The sequence below is a fragment of the Apteryx mantelli genome, chromosome 3 (assembly GCF_036417845.1).
Source record: "Apteryx mantelli isolate bAptMan1 chromosome 3, bAptMan1.hap1, whole genome shotgun sequence".
Lineage (NCBI taxonomy): Eukaryota > Metazoa > Chordata > Aves > Apterygiformes > Apterygidae > Apteryx > Apteryx mantelli.
In genome coordinates, this window is record NC_089980.1 from 19,889,029 (window position 1) to 19,907,857 (window position 18,829).

General features: G+C 38.7%; 1 protein-coding gene across 8 annotated transcripts in view; it reads right to left on the reverse strand.

Annotated features, from left to right (window-relative positions):
• The window catches only part of MAP4K3 (mitogen-activated protein kinase kinase kinase kinase 3), an 80,092-nt gene that overhangs the window by 38,988 nt on the left and 22,275 nt on the right, over positions 1-18,829 (reverse strand). For 5 of the 8 annotated variants that reach the window (XR_010883659.1, XM_067292859.1, XM_067292857.1 and 2 more), the window contains exons 6-15: positions 18,000-18,047; positions 15,794-15,836; positions 15,015-15,087; positions 12,367-12,498; positions 12,013-12,075; positions 11,849-11,930; positions 11,640-11,750; positions 6,092-6,167; positions 4,894-4,952; positions 1,785-1,847 (exon numbers count right to left, since the gene is read on the reverse strand). Coding sequence is in view for 7 of the 8 variants with exons in the window: in XM_067292859.1 (XP_067148960.1) it covers positions 1,785-1,847; positions 4,894-4,952; positions 6,092-6,167; positions 11,640-11,750; positions 11,849-11,930; positions 12,013-12,075; positions 12,367-12,498; positions 15,015-15,087; positions 15,794-15,836; positions 18,000-18,047 (750 nt within the window). In the remaining variant the exon portion in view is untranslated. The remainder of the gene's footprint in view (positions 1-1,784; positions 1,848-4,893; positions 4,953-6,091; positions 6,168-11,639; positions 11,751-11,848; positions 11,931-12,012; positions 12,076-12,366; positions 12,499-15,014; positions 15,088-15,793; positions 15,837-17,999; positions 18,048-18,829) is intronic. The other 3 variants (XM_067292862.1, XM_067292861.1, XM_067292860.1) reach the window with 1 other exon arrangement.

An 18,829-nucleotide genomic window follows, 5' to 3' on the forward strand; every position in this document is an offset into this window, starting at 1 on the left:
TTCGGAGGCAAAGAGGGAGAAGGTCAGAAAACAGTGGCCAAAACACAGCGCAATGCCCAGAACAAGAACATGAGGAACCCTAAATAACAGAACGGACTATGTACAAGAAAACCTCAAGCTACGGAAAGCACTGGGTAAGTTAGTTGGGGCTGACTAGTTGCAGAAAAAAAGAATTTATCCCGAAAAAGTGAAGCGCCTTGCACCTTGAGCAAAATATTCTCTGTTGATTTGTTTAGTTATGAAGCAAAGTTATATTTGTAGCAGATCAAAGAGTAGTAGCATCTTGTCTGAACCCCCCCGCAAACAAGAACTGCACTGAATTTTCCCATTCTTTTGGCAGCTCTTGGTAGCTGTGTCTTGTTGGGAGAACCCCCAGATGAGTGAAGCACTATTACCAAAGCAGAATTCCCCTTCTCGATTCACAGTGAGCACAGGGAGTTGTGAAAAACCCAGGGAAAGTGCTGTTAACCTACTTTAAAGGCTCTCTCATAACTGCAACAATATTAATTCCCTTCTTTACCATAGTCATTACTGAGAGAGTGGTAAACAGCAAGGGGCAAAAGAGATGGGAAAGGGAAGGTCCAGTTAGGAGGCACATCCTCATTCATCTCTTAGACCCACAGATACTAGGCTAACAGGATTGGCAATAATGCTGAAAGCGACCTGAAAAAACACAAAACAAAAAAGCACCAGAAACTGGAGGAGGAAAAAAACAAAGCGAAACAAAACCCAAAGCAGAGCAATTGTACAGGATGGAGCTGTTCCCACTACACACAGAAACCTAAGCTACTGACCTCAAAACAACTTGTGAAATGTTTAAGCAGACCTACATGAAGTTACTTCCAAGACCAAGATGACATAGCCCAAGCTCTCAGTAATTATGGTATTGACAGATTCAAGTCACACCAAGCCAACCAATGGAGGGGGAAAAAAAAAAAAAGCCACACAGGAAAAAAAACAAAACAAGAAATCCCCAAACACACAGTTTTTCATTCCCTCCTCTCTCCCCCGTGGACTTAAATTATACAACTCACAAATCAAAGAACATTATTAAAACAATGCAGTTCATCTAGTACAGGATGTTTCTCAATTTTTTTCTTGTTTTCCACAGTATATGAAGATGTCAAATATTTAAAAACATTGCTTTTCTAGCTGCATAGCTCCCAAAGAGCAAAGAAAAAAGAAAGCTCACTTTCTACAGTAATTTTTACACTGCAGTGCTAACAACTGAATTTTTTAGAAGTGCAGTAAGAGAAAGTTTGGAAAATATATCAGAGTACAAACGATGCCAAATGCCACTGAAAGCACTTATGACCCCAGCTTTTTAAATATTCTTTGTTATTTGTATTGTTTACATTCATTCTGTGACATAATTGTTGGGAGACTTCTGAGATTTAAATTTATATAATTTTAAATGCCTTTCATGGGACTAATTGATGGAACTACCAAACAAAAATATAAAGAGAATGTCTTTTCTATTTGTAATCCACCCTCCCCCAAAATTAAGAAACTATGCATTTGTAAGACAGTTAAATAAATTAGAACGAGCCCCCTCAATAAAAATGATTCAACTAGACATGAATGTGGGCTAGATATTTTCAATACTAACATACTAAGAATTCTTTCCTACATTACAGAAACATGCATATAGACTAAACCTTGCACTGAAAGGCTCTAACACAGATGAAGACACTGGTACAACAACAGGACAAAACACAAGCTTTGAAGAAGGAAAATAAAGACAAACCCAACATTGACAAAGAAAGGCATAAGATGAAAAATACCAGGTTAGATCTTGCAGTGTAGTATATTTCTTCTGAATTGTCCAAAAAATCGCTACTGTCAGGCTGTTCATTAGATAGAGATCAAGAAACTTAAGTTATTTACATTGTGACTGAAAGGCAAGTATACATAAAGGGAAATTTTCTTGCTAAGAAAGAAAAAGAAAAAAAAAAAGAGTTGTTAGTTGAAGCTTAAACCATGTTAAAACAGTTCTGGGGTGAGGGGAAGTATTTCAAAACACAGCTGAGGGTATGGTCACATCGCCAAACACTATCGAATTACACCAAAATAATGAATTATTGTTCATCAGCTGACCTGTGATAATGGGCAACGTACCACCACCAATAACTCACTACGCTGCAGGGGTCCAGTCCTTTGGCTTGTGCACTCATACCCTTAAGTAAATTAGCATAAAATTTAAGCATGCCTTAGTAAGACAGAAGCAAAAGGGTCAGAAGAATTGCTTAAATAAAAAGGGATCTGCATTGTTTTCGGTGGAGCAAGAGACAGGCATTTCTTGCTCCCGTTTCCATTTAAAATAATTTCCTCTCTCCGAGAGCATGTACATTATTACAAACTTCTTACTCTGTCTTCTGCTGAGGCTCTTCACTAGAGCATCCACTCTCTGAATAGTTCTCTCGCAAGCATTTGACATGCCAATTTAAATTGTCCATAAGTTTCAGACCTAATGATAAAATATGGTTTTTCTCTGGTCTCTAAATCCAATGCTCTCACTTACAAAATCATAGTTATGCTTCCCTCTTGCCTGCAGCAGTTGCAAGAACCAACACAACTCTAATTCAGCATCTACAGCTAGCAGTATATTACAAAAACAGCTAATGTAGATACAAGTATCTGATGTAAGCAGTTACCTTTGCTTATTGGAACTATCTATCTTGCTTGCAGTGGCATTTTTATGTACATCACAGTAATTCTGTGACAGTCAAACTGATGATTGTTTCATAAAAAGGCATTCTTTTCCATTCATGCTTACACTGAAAACAAACTCAAATAATTGTACTAGCATTACACAAAAACTTCTGCCGAGTCATCAGAAATAAGATATTAATCTTTTAAAGATGAAAAGTATACAAAGTGTCCTAAAATAAAGGAATTTTTTATCCTGAAAGGCCAAAGCAGGTCTGCATGCTTCATTCTTACAGGGGCAGTGGGGCAGTTAATTTCCCCCTTCAGAAAGATCCAAACACGCAGTTACAGATCTTTCTTACGGACAGGGAGGTAAGGCAAGTTCTTTGGACAGCTTGGAAAGATGTAAACTCCGACAGGAATACACAATACAAAAAAGATTTCCTTAACTGCAAAATTAGTCTGAATAGTTTGAGTCCCCACTTGCAGCAGCAAGAGCTTTGGGGATCCAAAGCACTACGGTCCTGCTCGTTAATATAAAATGTGGGGAAAAGCTCAACCCCTCTCCAAGAACACCTGCCAAAGAAGTGCTTTCAAAAGTTGTGTTTTAAACCTTGCAGAAAAACTTCTCCTCTCAGCTTAGCAACACAGGTTGAAAGGGTGCAAAAAAGCCACCTCTCCATCCCACGAGGTTGTCCAGCTCAGTTATTGTTTGTATAGTCAGTGATGGATAAAATAAAAATGAATACCAGGAAAACTAACTGGAAAAGTGTTTTTTAAAACTTCAGTTTCTCGATTAAGATCTTTTTGCAATTATGATCTTATACATAAAATGAAATTCTTAAAGAACAAAAGCATGATATTGAACTATATGATGTTACCAAACATTTTCTTTAAAATCCAAACAATGCAGTAGGGAAGGAAAGTCCTGATAACTTGAAATCACTCCAAAAAAATCATTTTGAAGTGACAGGTGAGTTGATGGTTAGAAACACTCACCTTTTACTATCATGCTCAACAAACATATTTATAATCAGGGCCCCTAAACAATGCTATTAAGCAGTTAAGTCAAGGGCTATATAGGGTATCTGAAATTGTTGAGCAACTCCTGAGTGTGACTAGGTAAGCTGTTTTCCTGTCTTGAACAGACACCAGAAACTGCAGACTACCTGTCCAGCCAGTTGCTGAGGAAGAGTGAGATTACATACCACCTCATCCACCCACAGTCGCCTGGCAGACTACCAAAGGACAGGGCACAGCGAAGCAGACCTTGGTACACTACAGAGCCACACAAGGAAATCGGCGTCAGAAATCCCACGCACGCGGGGTTTGTAGACTATAAGAAGAGAAAGTCCATGCCTAGGCACACACCTTTCCCAAAATCAACTTGAGGAGCAGAGCTGGTGTCCCTCCCCCCAGTAACAGGCCAGCCTTTTCACCTTAACACCTGCCTTAGATAAGCAGAATATGGAAGCCTGCAGTAAGGAAGCAAAGGAGTGTCTTTCATCAGGAATGAGAAGGAACTGCCCACATGCACAAATGTGGAAAGCAACAGTCGCCATGGAAGAGAAGAAGTTACAGCAACAGCATGTATGAGACAGCACAGACACCTTTTCCCCCACTGCTTGCATTCTCATTCCCCTTGTACTGACAGACCAGTGGGAAGAAAACAACGAAACAGTGGCAATACATCTTTACAAAATATGCCAACTGCTAGACTCAGCATGGCTCAGGTGTGATTTAAAGACTCAAAGTGGGGCCACAGAAAATTTATTTGTGTGGGAAAGTAATAATCCCCCCCAAATCCATTTCTTTAGGGCATCATAGCTCTTTCCAGGCTCTCAATTTTATGATTACAGTATTTCTGATATCAATCACTGTCAATGAGAGCTTGAGGGAGAGCAAAACTTGAGTAAGCACAATAATTCTATAAGTAAACAAATAATTCTATAACTAAGGGGAATGATATACTTGGCAATGAGGTATAAAGGATAGAGGAAACCCACAAGACAAAGAGTTGTTGCTTACCACAGACGTCACACCTGACAGAACCCCAAATAAGGGGTCTTGCTGCACATAGTGTAGTGGCACCAAAAGATTTAGGACCAATATGTTACCACTTACTAGAGAAATTGCTAATGAGTTTAGGGGTGCTAAGGAAGTATGCCACACATCTTAGATTTCTCCTCCTCCATGAGTATTTGCAGGGATTAATATGCAAAGCCCACGCTACTTGTTACTCACAAATTCATGATGTGGCTCTGTCTCCTTCCGCAAGGGTGGATCAAATTTTACTTGACCAACTAGAGAGGAAAAAAGAAAACCAAGAATTTAAGTTGGACTGAGATAAGAAAGAATTTAGCTCCAAAGGTTAATAAAAAGAAATAATTCAGTTGAACAAGTCCATCTTATCACCATGGATGAAAACTTTTGACATGTGCACAGCTTGTGCCCAGTAGAAAGCAATGGGCACAGAAATTGCTCATCTTCTATCACAAAGACAGCACTGTCATCGTTTGCCCCAACTTCTCTTTAGATGGACCGGGAAAAGGATTTAGAGAATAGGACAGGGGAGCGCCCTCTTTAATGGAATAATACAGCTGTAACTTACAGAAAAACACATCCATTGTGTGAATTCACTCTTGGATCTGTTCTTCTGGGAGACTCACTAGCACTAATGGTCTTTGAATGAAATTTGGAGAGTGCTAATCATACCTTGTAGGACAGCTCTTTGGCAGATACTCTTAATACTCCTCCTCTTAATTTTAGCTTAAGAAAAAGGCTTCAAGTATTACTCTGGTTTAATTTAAGCAAAGGAATAACTGCATTTTAGGGGATGGAGTCTGGTTTTAACAGCCAACGATCGACCTCCTCCTTTCCTGATTTCAGCATGACTTGTTTCAATTTGAAAGTAAAAATGACAAAAAGATACTAAATTAATGAAGGATGAAGAAGCTTCCCCTGCAACACCTATAAAATGGTAGAGATTTTCATTTCAGCTCTGTGGGAACCTTTGTCTTTTGACCGAACAGTCCAAGATTTAATTGCAATACTTTTCATGTTCAGACACCTAGATACAGTATACTTACTAAGCAGCACTGTAACAGCGCGCTATTCAGCAGAATCTGGCCTCACTCTGAATGCCCATTCTGGACTGAAGATGCATTGATCAGCTCAGGTTATACCCTCCTCATTTAAGATGAAGCACTGCTGAGATTCGTTGGAGTGCAGACTTAAAAGACTGTATTCAAGTATTTTGCACTAATATTTATTCTGCAAAGTCATCTGGAGCCTATCTCTGTAGATGAAACTGCACATGTTTTTATTTTGCTGTATATCAATAAAAATGTTTCTATATATGCCAGATACCCAGCAATCCCAGTGGAAGTTATTGGTGAACATCAATAACTAAATTGAGAACATTTAATATATACATGCTTACAGTTTATTTCAGAGCGTGTTTTTTCTTCTCTCACATTTCTACTTGTTGAATGAATTCTATGAGGCACTACGAGAGGCTAGAAAAGAAAAAACAAAAAGCTTTAATACCAAAGTATATTCACTTCAAACAAAGCATCTTTGCCCTGTATTGTATACCTCATCTTTAGCATGTTTCTTCAGCATAATATCAAAAAAGAAGAAAGAATTGACCAGAATCATTTGGAGACCTTTCATCTGTAGAATGTCTTCAATTTCAACATAAGGGTTTTTGAACTCTGGATTTGAGGAGATAAAGTCAATGCTGGCCAGCATTTACTTTTACTCGTATAACATTTTCTTTTTGCACCTTCCAGTTCAATGGTATTGATAATTTCCCAAATAAGCAGCAACATTAACTCCAAAGTGATTGGCAGTATTTTGATTTGTTTAGATAGAAGTATCCTACTCTTATCACATTCCCAGCTTCTAACCTAAACTTTTTCCCCAACACTCATTGATTAGCTTCTCTAAATAGATGACAAGGTAGCTTGAGCTTTTCAGAGCTGAACATAGGACAGAGTATTCCTGGTATTCTTATGCTGGGTGGCAAGAATGATGCCATCATAAATATCAGGGTGAATTTGTAGTAATGTTCCACTTCTACTTTTCCCTGGAGTTCTGTTTACTTCTGTATTGAACGAAGTGTCATGAACTTTAAGACTTGGCTTTCTTTTCTTTCCCTGTTTTGGGTTTTCTCTCTTCCTTACACATCAACCACTTCAGGTTCTCTTGGAAACTACAGCATGAACTTTCTTAACAGTAGTACAAGACCAACTGACTGCTGTACAATCAGGCCCACACATTAGCAACACAAATCTTAACAGTACTTTCTCAGCATGTCTTCTGTGATAATTATTATTATTATTATTTTTTTTTGGAGAGACAGTAAAAGTTAATTCTTTCTGATGTTGGCCCAAGTAATCTAGGAGTAACCCAAAGAACCTCAAATTTAAACATGCAAAGTGTATGTTTGCTACATCTCTCTGTTGAACGTGTGGCAGCAAAGTAACTTTTAATGAAAGCAATCCAACTAACTAATGTCAGAAAACTGATATGATGATATTGTAACTTTGCTTTTATATATATTAATCTTCACTTGGCAACTTTTGATTCAGAAGTAATGACAGAATTAAAGAACTTCAACTGCTATACAATCACAAGGAGTCACGAACCATGTTTATCCCTAAAATATTATCTGAAAGTGTTATTGCCCTCCTCCCCTTTTCATCTCACACAACCTCCTTGCTTTATATTAGAATCCAATACACTCATATTGCTTCACCTCGCATTTATGTTCACTTTGGTCTTTTTTGAAATTGCAGTCGCCAAGATTATGGGTATGTATTTTCTCCTATTTATCTCACAGGCAGATTTTCACCTTTTGTAACATGTCTCACTCCTCCCCTTCTACAGTTGTCTGGTTTGTCTATTATGTATTCTTCTGAGCTTTAAAAAAATGGTTCACTGTAGCTCAAGATGCATGTTGATTTGATTTTCTACTCAAGTATTTCAAACACTAAGTGCTCAAAGGTTGCTTACCTACAACTCTGTTGACAAGTGTCTACTTGCACACAGTGCGTGCATGTTTATAACACAACCATCAGGAGCCAAAGTTTGGGGGTGGGGGACATATTTTTGTCTTTGTAGCATCATTGTGCGAGTTCCTCGGATCCCATCACAGATGTCTGCGCTGCGCTACAGGCAGAGCCTGCCCTTACACTGGGTTCTCCCAGCCCACAGAACTCCTGGAAACCCCCTTGGGAGCCCACAGGACAGAAGAGGAGAACAGGTTGTGAACAGACACAAACATCGGACACTAAAGAAGAGTTACAGTTGAGGATGTCCCACACCCACACCCCTGAAGTGCTGGCCTACATGTCAATTCACACACTGAGCAGCTCTATCCACTAGAGCAGCAATGGGGAGAAGAGTCCCAGAGCCTCTGGCTGAGTTATGAACGAAGGACAGTTCAAAAGTTGGCTGGAAGCACCAGCACCAGCGTATTGCTCAGAGGGTCAGCGCAGAGTCCGAGCAACAGCTCTGTGGGTCCCACAAGCAGGAGCATCCCAGAGGGAATTACTGCTTGAGCTCTGGTAAGATGGGTCACAGTTCTTGTGGGAAGGAAGGCTCTTTGCTATCACCTAACAAATCCAAACGCAGCTCACTATCAAATCCTCATCACCCTGTCACAGAGGCAAAGTTCTCAAGTCACCCTGAATGCCCTACCCAGGTGACAAACCGATAGAAACAGCTGACGTACAAGGTGTGCAAGCTGTGATCGAGTACAAAGGAATATAGGTTAACTCCCTGACACAAATGCCATCCAGACACAACTTTAAGCGCAGTATGGAGCTCAAGAGCAATCTTAGCCCCAAAACATATAGTGCATGAAGGAGCAAACAGAAGCACTTTCCTCTTTGCAGCCCTTTTCACTAACACTATATCCATCACAGGAATCACTGTCACAAAAATGAGGTGGAGAAGCAGTTTCCAACAGCTCCAAAGGTTTATTCATCCAGGGGTGAATGCAGAATTCCGGATGGAAATCCTTTCTTTGACTGAATGGGAAACCAAATGGTCCTTCATTACTTGGGTGGGGGGAAACGATGGAAAAATGGCACAATCGCACATATGTTGCCAAATGAATAATGACTATATCAAGGGGAGACCTGTTTGATTACATTTGAATAAGCAGATTGCATGATTGTTATCTTTTGTTCTTCCACAGTATTAACCACAATGAATATGTTACCTTTGCCTGAACATAGTTAAGAATGATTTGAAGAAAGTAAGGTACTCCTCAAAGAGGCAGCAAATCCACATCTTACTCTCTACCTCACCCACATAACTCCCCAGAGTATCCAAAGAGTAACAGATAGCATCCCCACAAAAGCAGCACAGGCCAGGTGAAGAGCTGGCATTGCAGTGGGCAGTAGACTTCCCTTCAAAGACCACTGATAACCAGAAAAGCTCTCTAGTTTTCAAAAAAAGACATTAGGGAGTAGGTCTGAAGCTCAAGATTCTCACCAAGGTTGTACCATCTTACGTTGCTTCTTTCCATTTTTGATGGATGCATTCAGGTGATTGCCTCTAGTATAGAAGCAGATATTTCCCAAGTTCGGATGAGCACCTCCATCTACCTCTATGAACAGGCAGGTCTTGGAGCAAGTTCAACTGTGTATAAAAAGAGCATGCACATTTCTTATCCCCTTTGATTTATTCGGGGAATGACCACAATGCCAACAACTGCTTTATCTGTGGCAGGACTTCTTCCTCATCTGAAATACAGACCTTGCTCAAGATGCATCAGATAATCTGTTATCTGCTTTGTTCACAGAAGAGGATTCTACCTTGCTTATTGTGCAAGAGAGAGCTTTCACAAGTGCCACTATCAGTTTTATTTTGCAGGTGGATTAAATGCCCCAATGATGGAATGTTATCTGGTAACATGGTTAGGAGAGAAACGAGAAGAGACATCTGAGTCGTCTGCCTGATGAAGAAGATTCAGCACTACAGATAATGGTGACTGAAGCCCACTGAAGAGCTCAACGCCACATGATGAACAATGATGGAGAAATAACAACAAACTTGAACTAACTTTGTAAAGAACAAAAGTCAAAAGACATGTGAGACAGCTTGCTTAGCCTCAGTACTGTCAGCCAGCCCAGGTCCTTTATAAATGATGAAAATAAGTGTCTTTGATCACTGCTGTGAGGTTGTTTTCTCTTCCTATTATTTTCTCCCCAGACAAGGCATAGCTTTTCCCTGATACCATGCTTCATATATACTGAACAACAGAAGAACCTTCTTAATAATAAGGCAGAAGTTACATGAAAGAGTGAATACTATTTTGAAAGCTACAAGTAACTGTCAATAAAATGGGTACTGAAGTGATGCCATACAGGAAGGGAAGTGAGATTCTTCACCTGAGTGGCCCAAAATAAAGATGTCTGGGATTCCTGCTGAAGATGCACGCAAGTGACACAGGGAGATGGCACATGGATAATTCAGTACAGCTTCCAGGAAAGCAGGGAAGAGCCCAGGGCAAGCTACTCTGATACGAGCAGTCCACTGATAGGAAGCACACCCAAAACAGATATCTTCCCTTCTTATGATGGCTCATGAAAGCATTGGCTTTCCGGTTTCAACAGAATTTCTGTTTCAGGCAGGCCTCAGAGCTCTCTGTCATCACTGAACTAAGGAACACCTGATGCCGGGAGCTTACTGTAAGGAAGAGATCTGAGCTTCTCAGTGCTGTCTCTGTCCACAGTAAGGAATCAGACAGCTTTCTCTTAACACTGATGTGAAAGTCTAATACAGTAAGAGTTTCTGTGTGTGTTTAACTTCACTGAAGAGTTTTTATAGAAAAATTTACTAAGGGCTCTCTTTCACTTGCAATTGTTTTAAGCATATCGACTATTCAATCTTTATGCCTTCCCCCGCCCCGAAATATTTAACAAAAACTAACATTGCACTCTACAATAGAAAACCAGATTTCACTTTTGCTTTTCTCCAATTTCATTTCAACTTCTAAGGAAGACAGAAACAGACTCGGTGCACGTCAACTTGTCTTTGCTGTTCTAGAAGGTGGAAGCTCATTTAACTTGTAAAATCTGAAGATGAATCCCTTAAAGTAGTTGCTCCTTGTGAGACTATTTTCATTTGAAGGCATTTTGAGACTAGTTTTTCTATAAAGAAAAGTAAAATACCTAAGTATGCAATTAATGAATCAGTGGAAGTTATGGGAACTGTAAACATTTGGAAAGTCTTCACTAGCATAAAGTTAACTGTGAAGATGGGATGCAGTGAAAGTATTTATCTTCTCTTATTTGTGAAACACTTCAGTCCTGCTGAGTTTCTCATTCTTACATAAGCATGATATTTTTTTCCCCAGCTGTTAAAGCAGAAAAGCAGAAATTTTGCCTTTGACAGAAGTGAAATCAAATCTCCTAAATTATTCTAAGACAGAAAAATATAATCTGCAAGAAACACACAGCAAAACATTTGACAAAACACACCTATGGGATCCTTCTTTTTCTTCTTCTCATGTCAAAATTGAGCAGACAGTAGACTATGAGCAAAAGACTAAGTTCTATGCAAGTGTGAAATGATTTTTATGAACGCTTTCCTTGCGGATGAATGCAAACATCACTCCATGAAGAAACAGAAGGCATGGCAGAACTCAGGACTGGGGAAGTAGTCCACATTTACTTTTGCAACACAAATTCTTACAAGGAGGACAATAAATGAAATTTTAAAAATATTTAAATCTCTTGCTCTTTGAGCTTCTCCCTTCCCCCCCCCCCCCACTATAATAACTTTGGTAGATGTCTGTACATGTGATGGGGCAGCACAACCAGAAATAAAAATAACCATTGAGAGTATTCTGAGATCACAAAAGGTTCTGTGGCTCAATAAATAGTATTTATGTATCTATTTATGATCTAATCATTTTGTTTTGTTGGCAAATGAAATCCCAATCTGATTTTATGATTAAAATGTATTCCTACCTCAGGGTCATCATCATCAAAATCATGGTAAGTGGAATGATCAGGATTGTTCATTTTATCCAGAAGTTCAATAGCAAGACTTCTATTTAATGGCTGGGTAACAAAAGGATGCTGAAAGACAGAAGAAAAAAAAACACATTAAAATTTTCAGTCATTTTAAGCTTATTTTTATTTCATAACATTTAAGAAAGGCATACACAAATTTATACCTGTAGTAATTTTTCAGCTGTAGGTCTTTTTTTAGGATTTTTTGTAAGTGCCATTTTCACAAAATGATGGAAACTATTGGACCTGAAAATGAAATGGTAAACATTAGAATTCCTTGTCCAGTGAAATACATGATCATTATCAACTGAAGCAGAGAACTGCTTACCATTTCATTTTGTCCTTTAGCTTAGGAGGCTGGAAGTTGCTTTTCGTCATTAGAAAGAGTGCCCTGAAAAAACAGTATTTCTGTGGTTTGCATCGCGATACAAATACAAGACAGATTATTAAATTCACTTTTTCTGTTGGCAGTAAGAAGTCCATCAGTTTGAGAGACACTACCAGGAAAGGTTACACATTTATGCGCCAGAAGGAGTTACAATTTCTGTCACATACATTCAGAACACTTAAAACTCAATACCCTTGCAGCAGCCCCAAATACAGCAAGCACACGTAGCCAGCTACTCCAAACAGATTATTTATGAAGATCTATTGCTGAAACAAGCTTTAACCATTTACTAACCTCATTGGATGCAAGTCAAACATCGGAGGCTGAAGTTCGGCAAGTTCTATAGCAGTTATTCCAACTGCCCAAAGATCACACAGTTGGTTATATCCACCTTTTCTTTCCACTGCAGCAACTTCTGGTGCCATCCTAAAGGGCAAGACACTTTTCTTTTAGATACACTTCCCTCCACAAACATTCCTTTGTATGCAGCTGTTTTCTGTGCATTCCTCTATAGCTCTCTATTTATAAGCTTATAGTATATACATTTATATTAGATATATATGTATGCATATATATGTAAAGGTATATAGCATACACATCTTAATTTTAAGCTTCTAAATTTCACAAAAATTTGGAAAGTGCAAGTTTTTTTCTTTCACTCTGTCCCTTTCTTTCCAATGAATTAACTTTGTGGTACTTCTTCATTTAATTGAGAGCAATGATAGGAAAATAATTCCCAAAACAGAATCCCTCCTTCACTGGAGCGAATGTGAACTTTTCATCAACCATCTTCCAGTGACTAAATGGGCAGTTTTGAAAACAGATGTTTGGCAGGAAGTGGATGAAACCAATGGTTTTGGACTTTTTTTGCAATAGCAAAAGGAACTGTCGCAGTCTAAGATATAATCATTCAACTAGAGTAAAATTGAAACAAAATTATGCACGTCATTCCAGAAAGCGATCAACTGACTGAGGAGAGGCATTCAAAAGAGGAATGTAACAAGCAACAGCTTTGTGGTCTCCAGAAAGCATGAGACCTGAGGACTTATCGTCAGCTCTAAACAGAGTTCTCCTCATCTGTAACATCTATCTCATTGTAATGTTGAAAGACCTCATTTAAGTTTACAAAGTAGTTTCAGATCCTCAGGTGGAAAAATTTTACATTCCTAATTGACCTGCATAAATAGGAATACCTAAAGAAAATGATTCAGTAGGCAGTGTCACATGTTTTGGATTCCTGAAGTAAATCAGGGATTTGATTGTCCTGTGTAGCCGTATCAGACAGCAAATGTGTTAATGTTTTTAAGCTTTGGACTTCACTAGCCCAGGAGACCACCAAAAACAAACAAACAAAATCCATTTGGATAAACTACATTTACAAAAATTTCCTCCAGAGTTTCACCTGTGCATGTTAACCTATACCATGAGTCCTCAATTACTGCCTGATGTTACCAGAGACGGCTCAACTGATTTTTGTATATATTAGACTTTGTAAAGAAATCTCCCTACTTTCAAAAAAGATCACAAAATTAAAGAGTTCACAGAAGCGAGAGCAAGAGAGACAGACAGACAGACAGACAGACAGACACTTTAAATCAAAAAGGGAAGCTACTGAAAGAGGAACAAGGAGTTACTGAGGTAGAGGGGGAGCAAGGGATAATTTTAAAATTAAATGGAAGAGAAGCGAAAAGGTAAATAGATGGATTACTGGAACTAAAGACACTGCACGGTTTTCCCCTTTGTTTCTCTGCCATCCAGCCACCATATCCTTGCCTGCTCGGACACCTCTGATAACCACTAAAACCTTCACACTGCTGTTTCTCACTCAGCTTTCCCCTCTGCAGTCTCAACAGTTTTGCTTCCTTGCTTCTCCTCCCAAATCTCTGAGAAGCCTCGCAAAGGAGAAGTGGTGCTTTTCATCACTATTTAACCTACGTAATGCTTTCAAAGTTACTGTTTAAGGTTCTGGCGCGTCATTCGAGAAGCCTGGCACAATTTGGAAGTTATCCAGTGACAGAGGTCGGGACCGCAGTCACCCAGACGTCTTAGTCGGGAAAGAGCCATGGGCCCCTTACGCAACCGCGACTGAGGGATGCTTGCGTTACTCTGAAAGGGAAGCGAATCCATGCCTTGGCGTGACTTCCACTACACAAGAATGCTAAAAATGCTCTGCTTGAGCCTATTTCAAGTCTGAATATTTGGATTATTTTTCCTTTACATATGCTTTTTCTTGGACATGCTATACTTTCATACGGAAAGCTCTGAATACTTTGCAAGGAAAAACACACAGCAGAAAAATGCTATTTTACAGTGAAGAGCATGTTATTTACTTCAAGGCAAAAGGGAACAACCAACTCCCCTAGAGAGAGAGCAGAGAAAAATTAAAAAGTTGAAATATAAAAAGTATGAATTATGCAAACTAGTTTATGGAGGGAAAGATTAAGATGCAACACAGACAGAACAGAAAGGTAAGTTTTAGTTCAATCAGTCTAAACAAGGTAAAAAAAACAGAAAGAGAAAATAGCTTAAAGGAGACATTTCAGACATGGCAAAAGCATCTGCGGAGACAAAAGTGAAACCTCATTATGAACAGAAGAGTTGCAGAAGAGACAGAGCTGGGGTGGGGGAACGTAAGGCACCAAAATGGATGATCAGGAAAGAAAAATTTTTAAGATCAGAGACATGCAAAATTACAGATAATTTGAAATGGACTGAATTGAGATACATTAGGCAATAGCAGCACATTGTTTCAATTTTTCAGAGCATTACAACAGCTTGTCTGATGTTCAGTTAGTTCAGGATTTAGCACAAATAATTCAAATATGATAGCTAGAAAGTTTGACAGTCTTCAGTGATTCATCTACCCAGAAAGTTATATAACTTAAGTTTTCAACAGTGGTGCATATTTTACTACTATACTAACAACCAAAGAAAGCAATTACCAATATGGGGTGCCAATGAAAGATTTCCTTTTGGCAATTGTAGCTGTTATCTGTGCAGATACTCCAAAATCAGCTGTAAAAAAAAAAAAAAAAAAAAAAAAAAAAGATGACAGTTCATAACTGAAGCAATGATTCAGTGTAATTCATTGCTTATGAACATGACAGTTTGGTTTCCCCACTGTAAGATTTTTTTCTTTAAATATACTGGGAATATTTAACAAAAAACAAACAGTAAGAGCAAATAATGGAAAATTGGTGACTCTCAAATTGTGGGTCAGCCCCGCTTGATCACCTGCCAAATACGCAGGCTGCACACAAACATGTTAACACAAGAAAGGAAGTGGCTGGCATAGAAATCCTAACATGTGCTTTCGTAATATGAAAAAATATGTCACTTAATACTCTCTAAGAGATTCCTTCAGGGAGTATTTTAAACTACATTTCATACCTAGGAACTCCAGATGCTGCATTTTATTAAAATTAATAACACTCTCTGATTTGATTTTTAGCTTGCCTTCACAACACCATTTGGTCTTTTTTTTTTCCTCCAACCTCAGTGTTCCAAAACTATACCCCAATTACTCCTAAAGTACTAATTTGATGGTGGACAGTTAGATATTACCAGCAAGAGAAAAATAATTCTGATGTGTTCCCCACTGATGTTCGTTAATTCCTTACACAAACCATTACATGAGATTAAAACTAGAAAGTCTTCTGCATTATGTTTAGAGTACATACAAATTTAACAGAGTTTTATTAACAGAGTTTTATTAACTCACCTAATTTTACATGGCCATTATCCGTTAAAAGAATGTTTGCTCCCTTAAAAACAACAACAAAAGACCTTCAATTAAAACATGCAGATTTTTCTGATACTTGATTAAAGTTTTTTTTTTTTTTTTTTTTTTAATGGGAGATCCATGATAGCCTAGGGGCCAAAGGCAAACCAAGGATTGGGCGTTCAAGAAATCTGTAGCCTTATAAAGGAAATATTTGTGAAACTGGCAGCTTGCCATTCTATTATCTAACGGAACTGGGATATACAGGGTTTCTCATGACATTTAAGTTTAGTCCTCTCTAGCCTATGGTACTTCAGAGTTCCCATTGTACACAAAACCCTCTCAAACAGCGGAATATGATGATTTGCCTATGCTGATGAATTCTTACTTTCTTTTTCCTATTTACACTGATTGAAAGGAACCAGGAACTGTAAAAGGTCAAAGTGGAAGTAGTTTAATTTTCTTTTCCATCTGTAGGAACTGGTTTTGTCTTGTTTGAGCGCCTTGGTAATTATAGCCTTAAGGACAAGCCTTGATATTCAAGTGTTTAGCAAAATTATTTCCGTCCTTATGCGATAGAGATTCTATTGTTAAAAGTTCATTTTTTTGTGACTAACGTATCTTTTACTTCAGTTTAATAATAAAAACTAACCCAAAACAACAGTTGGTACCATAAAATTACCACATAAAAGGACTGAGGACAAACCTGATCTAAAGAAGGAAACCAGCTACAGGTAGATCGGAGCAAAAGTAGAAGTTGGCTAAACACAAAGCTAAATGCAGAGCTATGAATGCCAGCACTGCCCATAAACCGGACAGAAAGGAGGCAAAGACGGGTTTCCAAAGGACTTAGGGTTTTCCAGATTATGTTTTTTTACAGGAGAAGGGAAGTCAGGCCTGCAGGAATACTTGAGCAATGCAGCCTACTCTGGCAAGCATTGCACAAGTATAGTTAAGGAGCCTTATAAACGGAGCTTGGTAAATACCGCGACAGCCCAGTAAACGTTCTCAACCTTATCTGCCCTTCAAGACTAACAGGATAAGTATTCTAAAGACATAAAACTTTGCTATTGAAGGAAGCAGGTATAATTTGACAGTGAGATCTGCAGATGACGATACTGTTTCTCCATGCTTGTGTGAACAATGTTTTGTAAAATCTAACTGTAAGTATTCCGGGCATTTTAATTAGCACAGTTCTGTTCAGAAACAGATACCTGTGCACTGTGTCCTTTTAAGCATCATTTAGCATTCTCTAACTTGTGACAAAAATATCCAAGTTTCGTGTCCAAATTAATATCTCATTCAGAAGTGATTTTCATGAGTGCTCAGAACCCAAATATCCTTCTGCGGTCAACGAGAACTACTTGGAAAAACTCAAAACTAGGCTACATTATGCGGTTGAAACTACCACGTGCATTGCACCCTCAGTTTCACAAAAAGCACAACACAAAGGAACATCATAATTTACTGTCAGATATCCAGGAGGAAGCCTGCCAGGTTTAAGCTGGAGTCTGAGCAAGGAGGAGTTTGGAAAGGTGAAGAGCAGGTAACAAAACTCTCCAGGGACAAAAAGTGAATGGGAGGCACCAGAAGGAAGCTACAACAGAGAGTATAACAGTCTGAGCAAACCAGCTTTGGTACAGCCTTGTTGAGATTAAGTTTTAAACAAGTCAGTGGTAGGAATCTGACTTGCGGTCGCCTCTCTAGTTTGAGCATGGGCTGGAGGAGACAGAAGAAGCAGCCTCCCATCTCCAAGAACCATGTAAAACAGCCGCCACTGCCCTGCAAACTGCTCACCAAAGGAAAGGCAAGAGGCCAGAGCAATGGCTCTGTTTACTAGCAGGTGCAGAGAGACGGGCATGTCAAATTTCTTGAAGAGGCCAAAGCTCTTTCTTCTTCCGCAGAGAACGCACTCTTATGTCAAGCTGAACACGAGCTGCTCCGGGCACCAGCTGATGTCTAAATTTCACAGCACCAGTCTAAATAAGTGCTCTCTTTGGCTCCCATTAAAAGAACAAACTATTACCATGAATGCATTTTAAAGAAAATTTTTTCTTCCCTTGAGCAAAAAATTTAGTTTTATTCTAATAAGCAGAAGAAACAAGCTATTTAAAAATATCTCCAAAATATCTCCAACAATAAAGAACCATAACAGTTGGTATATCTGATTTTAAAAACACGAAAATTCCCTTCAGCTTTGACTTACCTTAATGTCTCTGTGCATTTTTCCTTTACTGTGAAGATAATATAGTCCCTGCAGGAAATATTTAGGTAATAATTTAGTCCAGTATTTTTCATTTTATAGACATCTCTTATTAAATTAACAGGCAGATTTGGGTCCAATTCAGTCAACTGAATGACTCTGTGCTTGAAGTACACTCTTATTTTTCAGTGCAAGTTAATTACATTTGCAAACTTGGTATTCTTAGTAGCATAATATCTAAACATGGATAGAAGGAAAGAACAGCAGGCACCTTTTGTAGGAAAACTCAACTTGAGAATGTTTTTCTTCTGGACCTGCTAAGTGTCACCTTTTTAGTCCATGCTAATTACTTTTAAATTGCCTATCACTGTACTATTCAACAATCTGATCACAAGATACCTGGCGCAGAGATGTTCTCCTATATCATTACAGGTTTCAAGTAACACTAAAAGCGTACCAGCAGACAGCGCCTTGGGGCTAGCACAGGAGTTCAACTCTAACTCATGAATTTCTGCAGGAAGTATCAGATTGACTTTCTGGGTCTTGGTGATGGCACCAAAGGATTTGGGGACTCAGTGCCTCAACCCAAGTTAGACATTTTAAAATCTTTGGATGAATACAAGGAGACTGAATCTTTGCAAGAAAAATCACAGAGCATGTCACTTCTGGCATTCCAGGCTTATCTCTAAAATATTTTTCCACAGGGCAAACTGCAGGTAAATATCTGTGTCACTCTGAGGTCATGAACCTCCATAATGACTACGTTTCACTGGAGATGCTAATGGCACAACAGACTTTTTTGCCAGCTTGTGTAAGACATCACAGAGTTGATT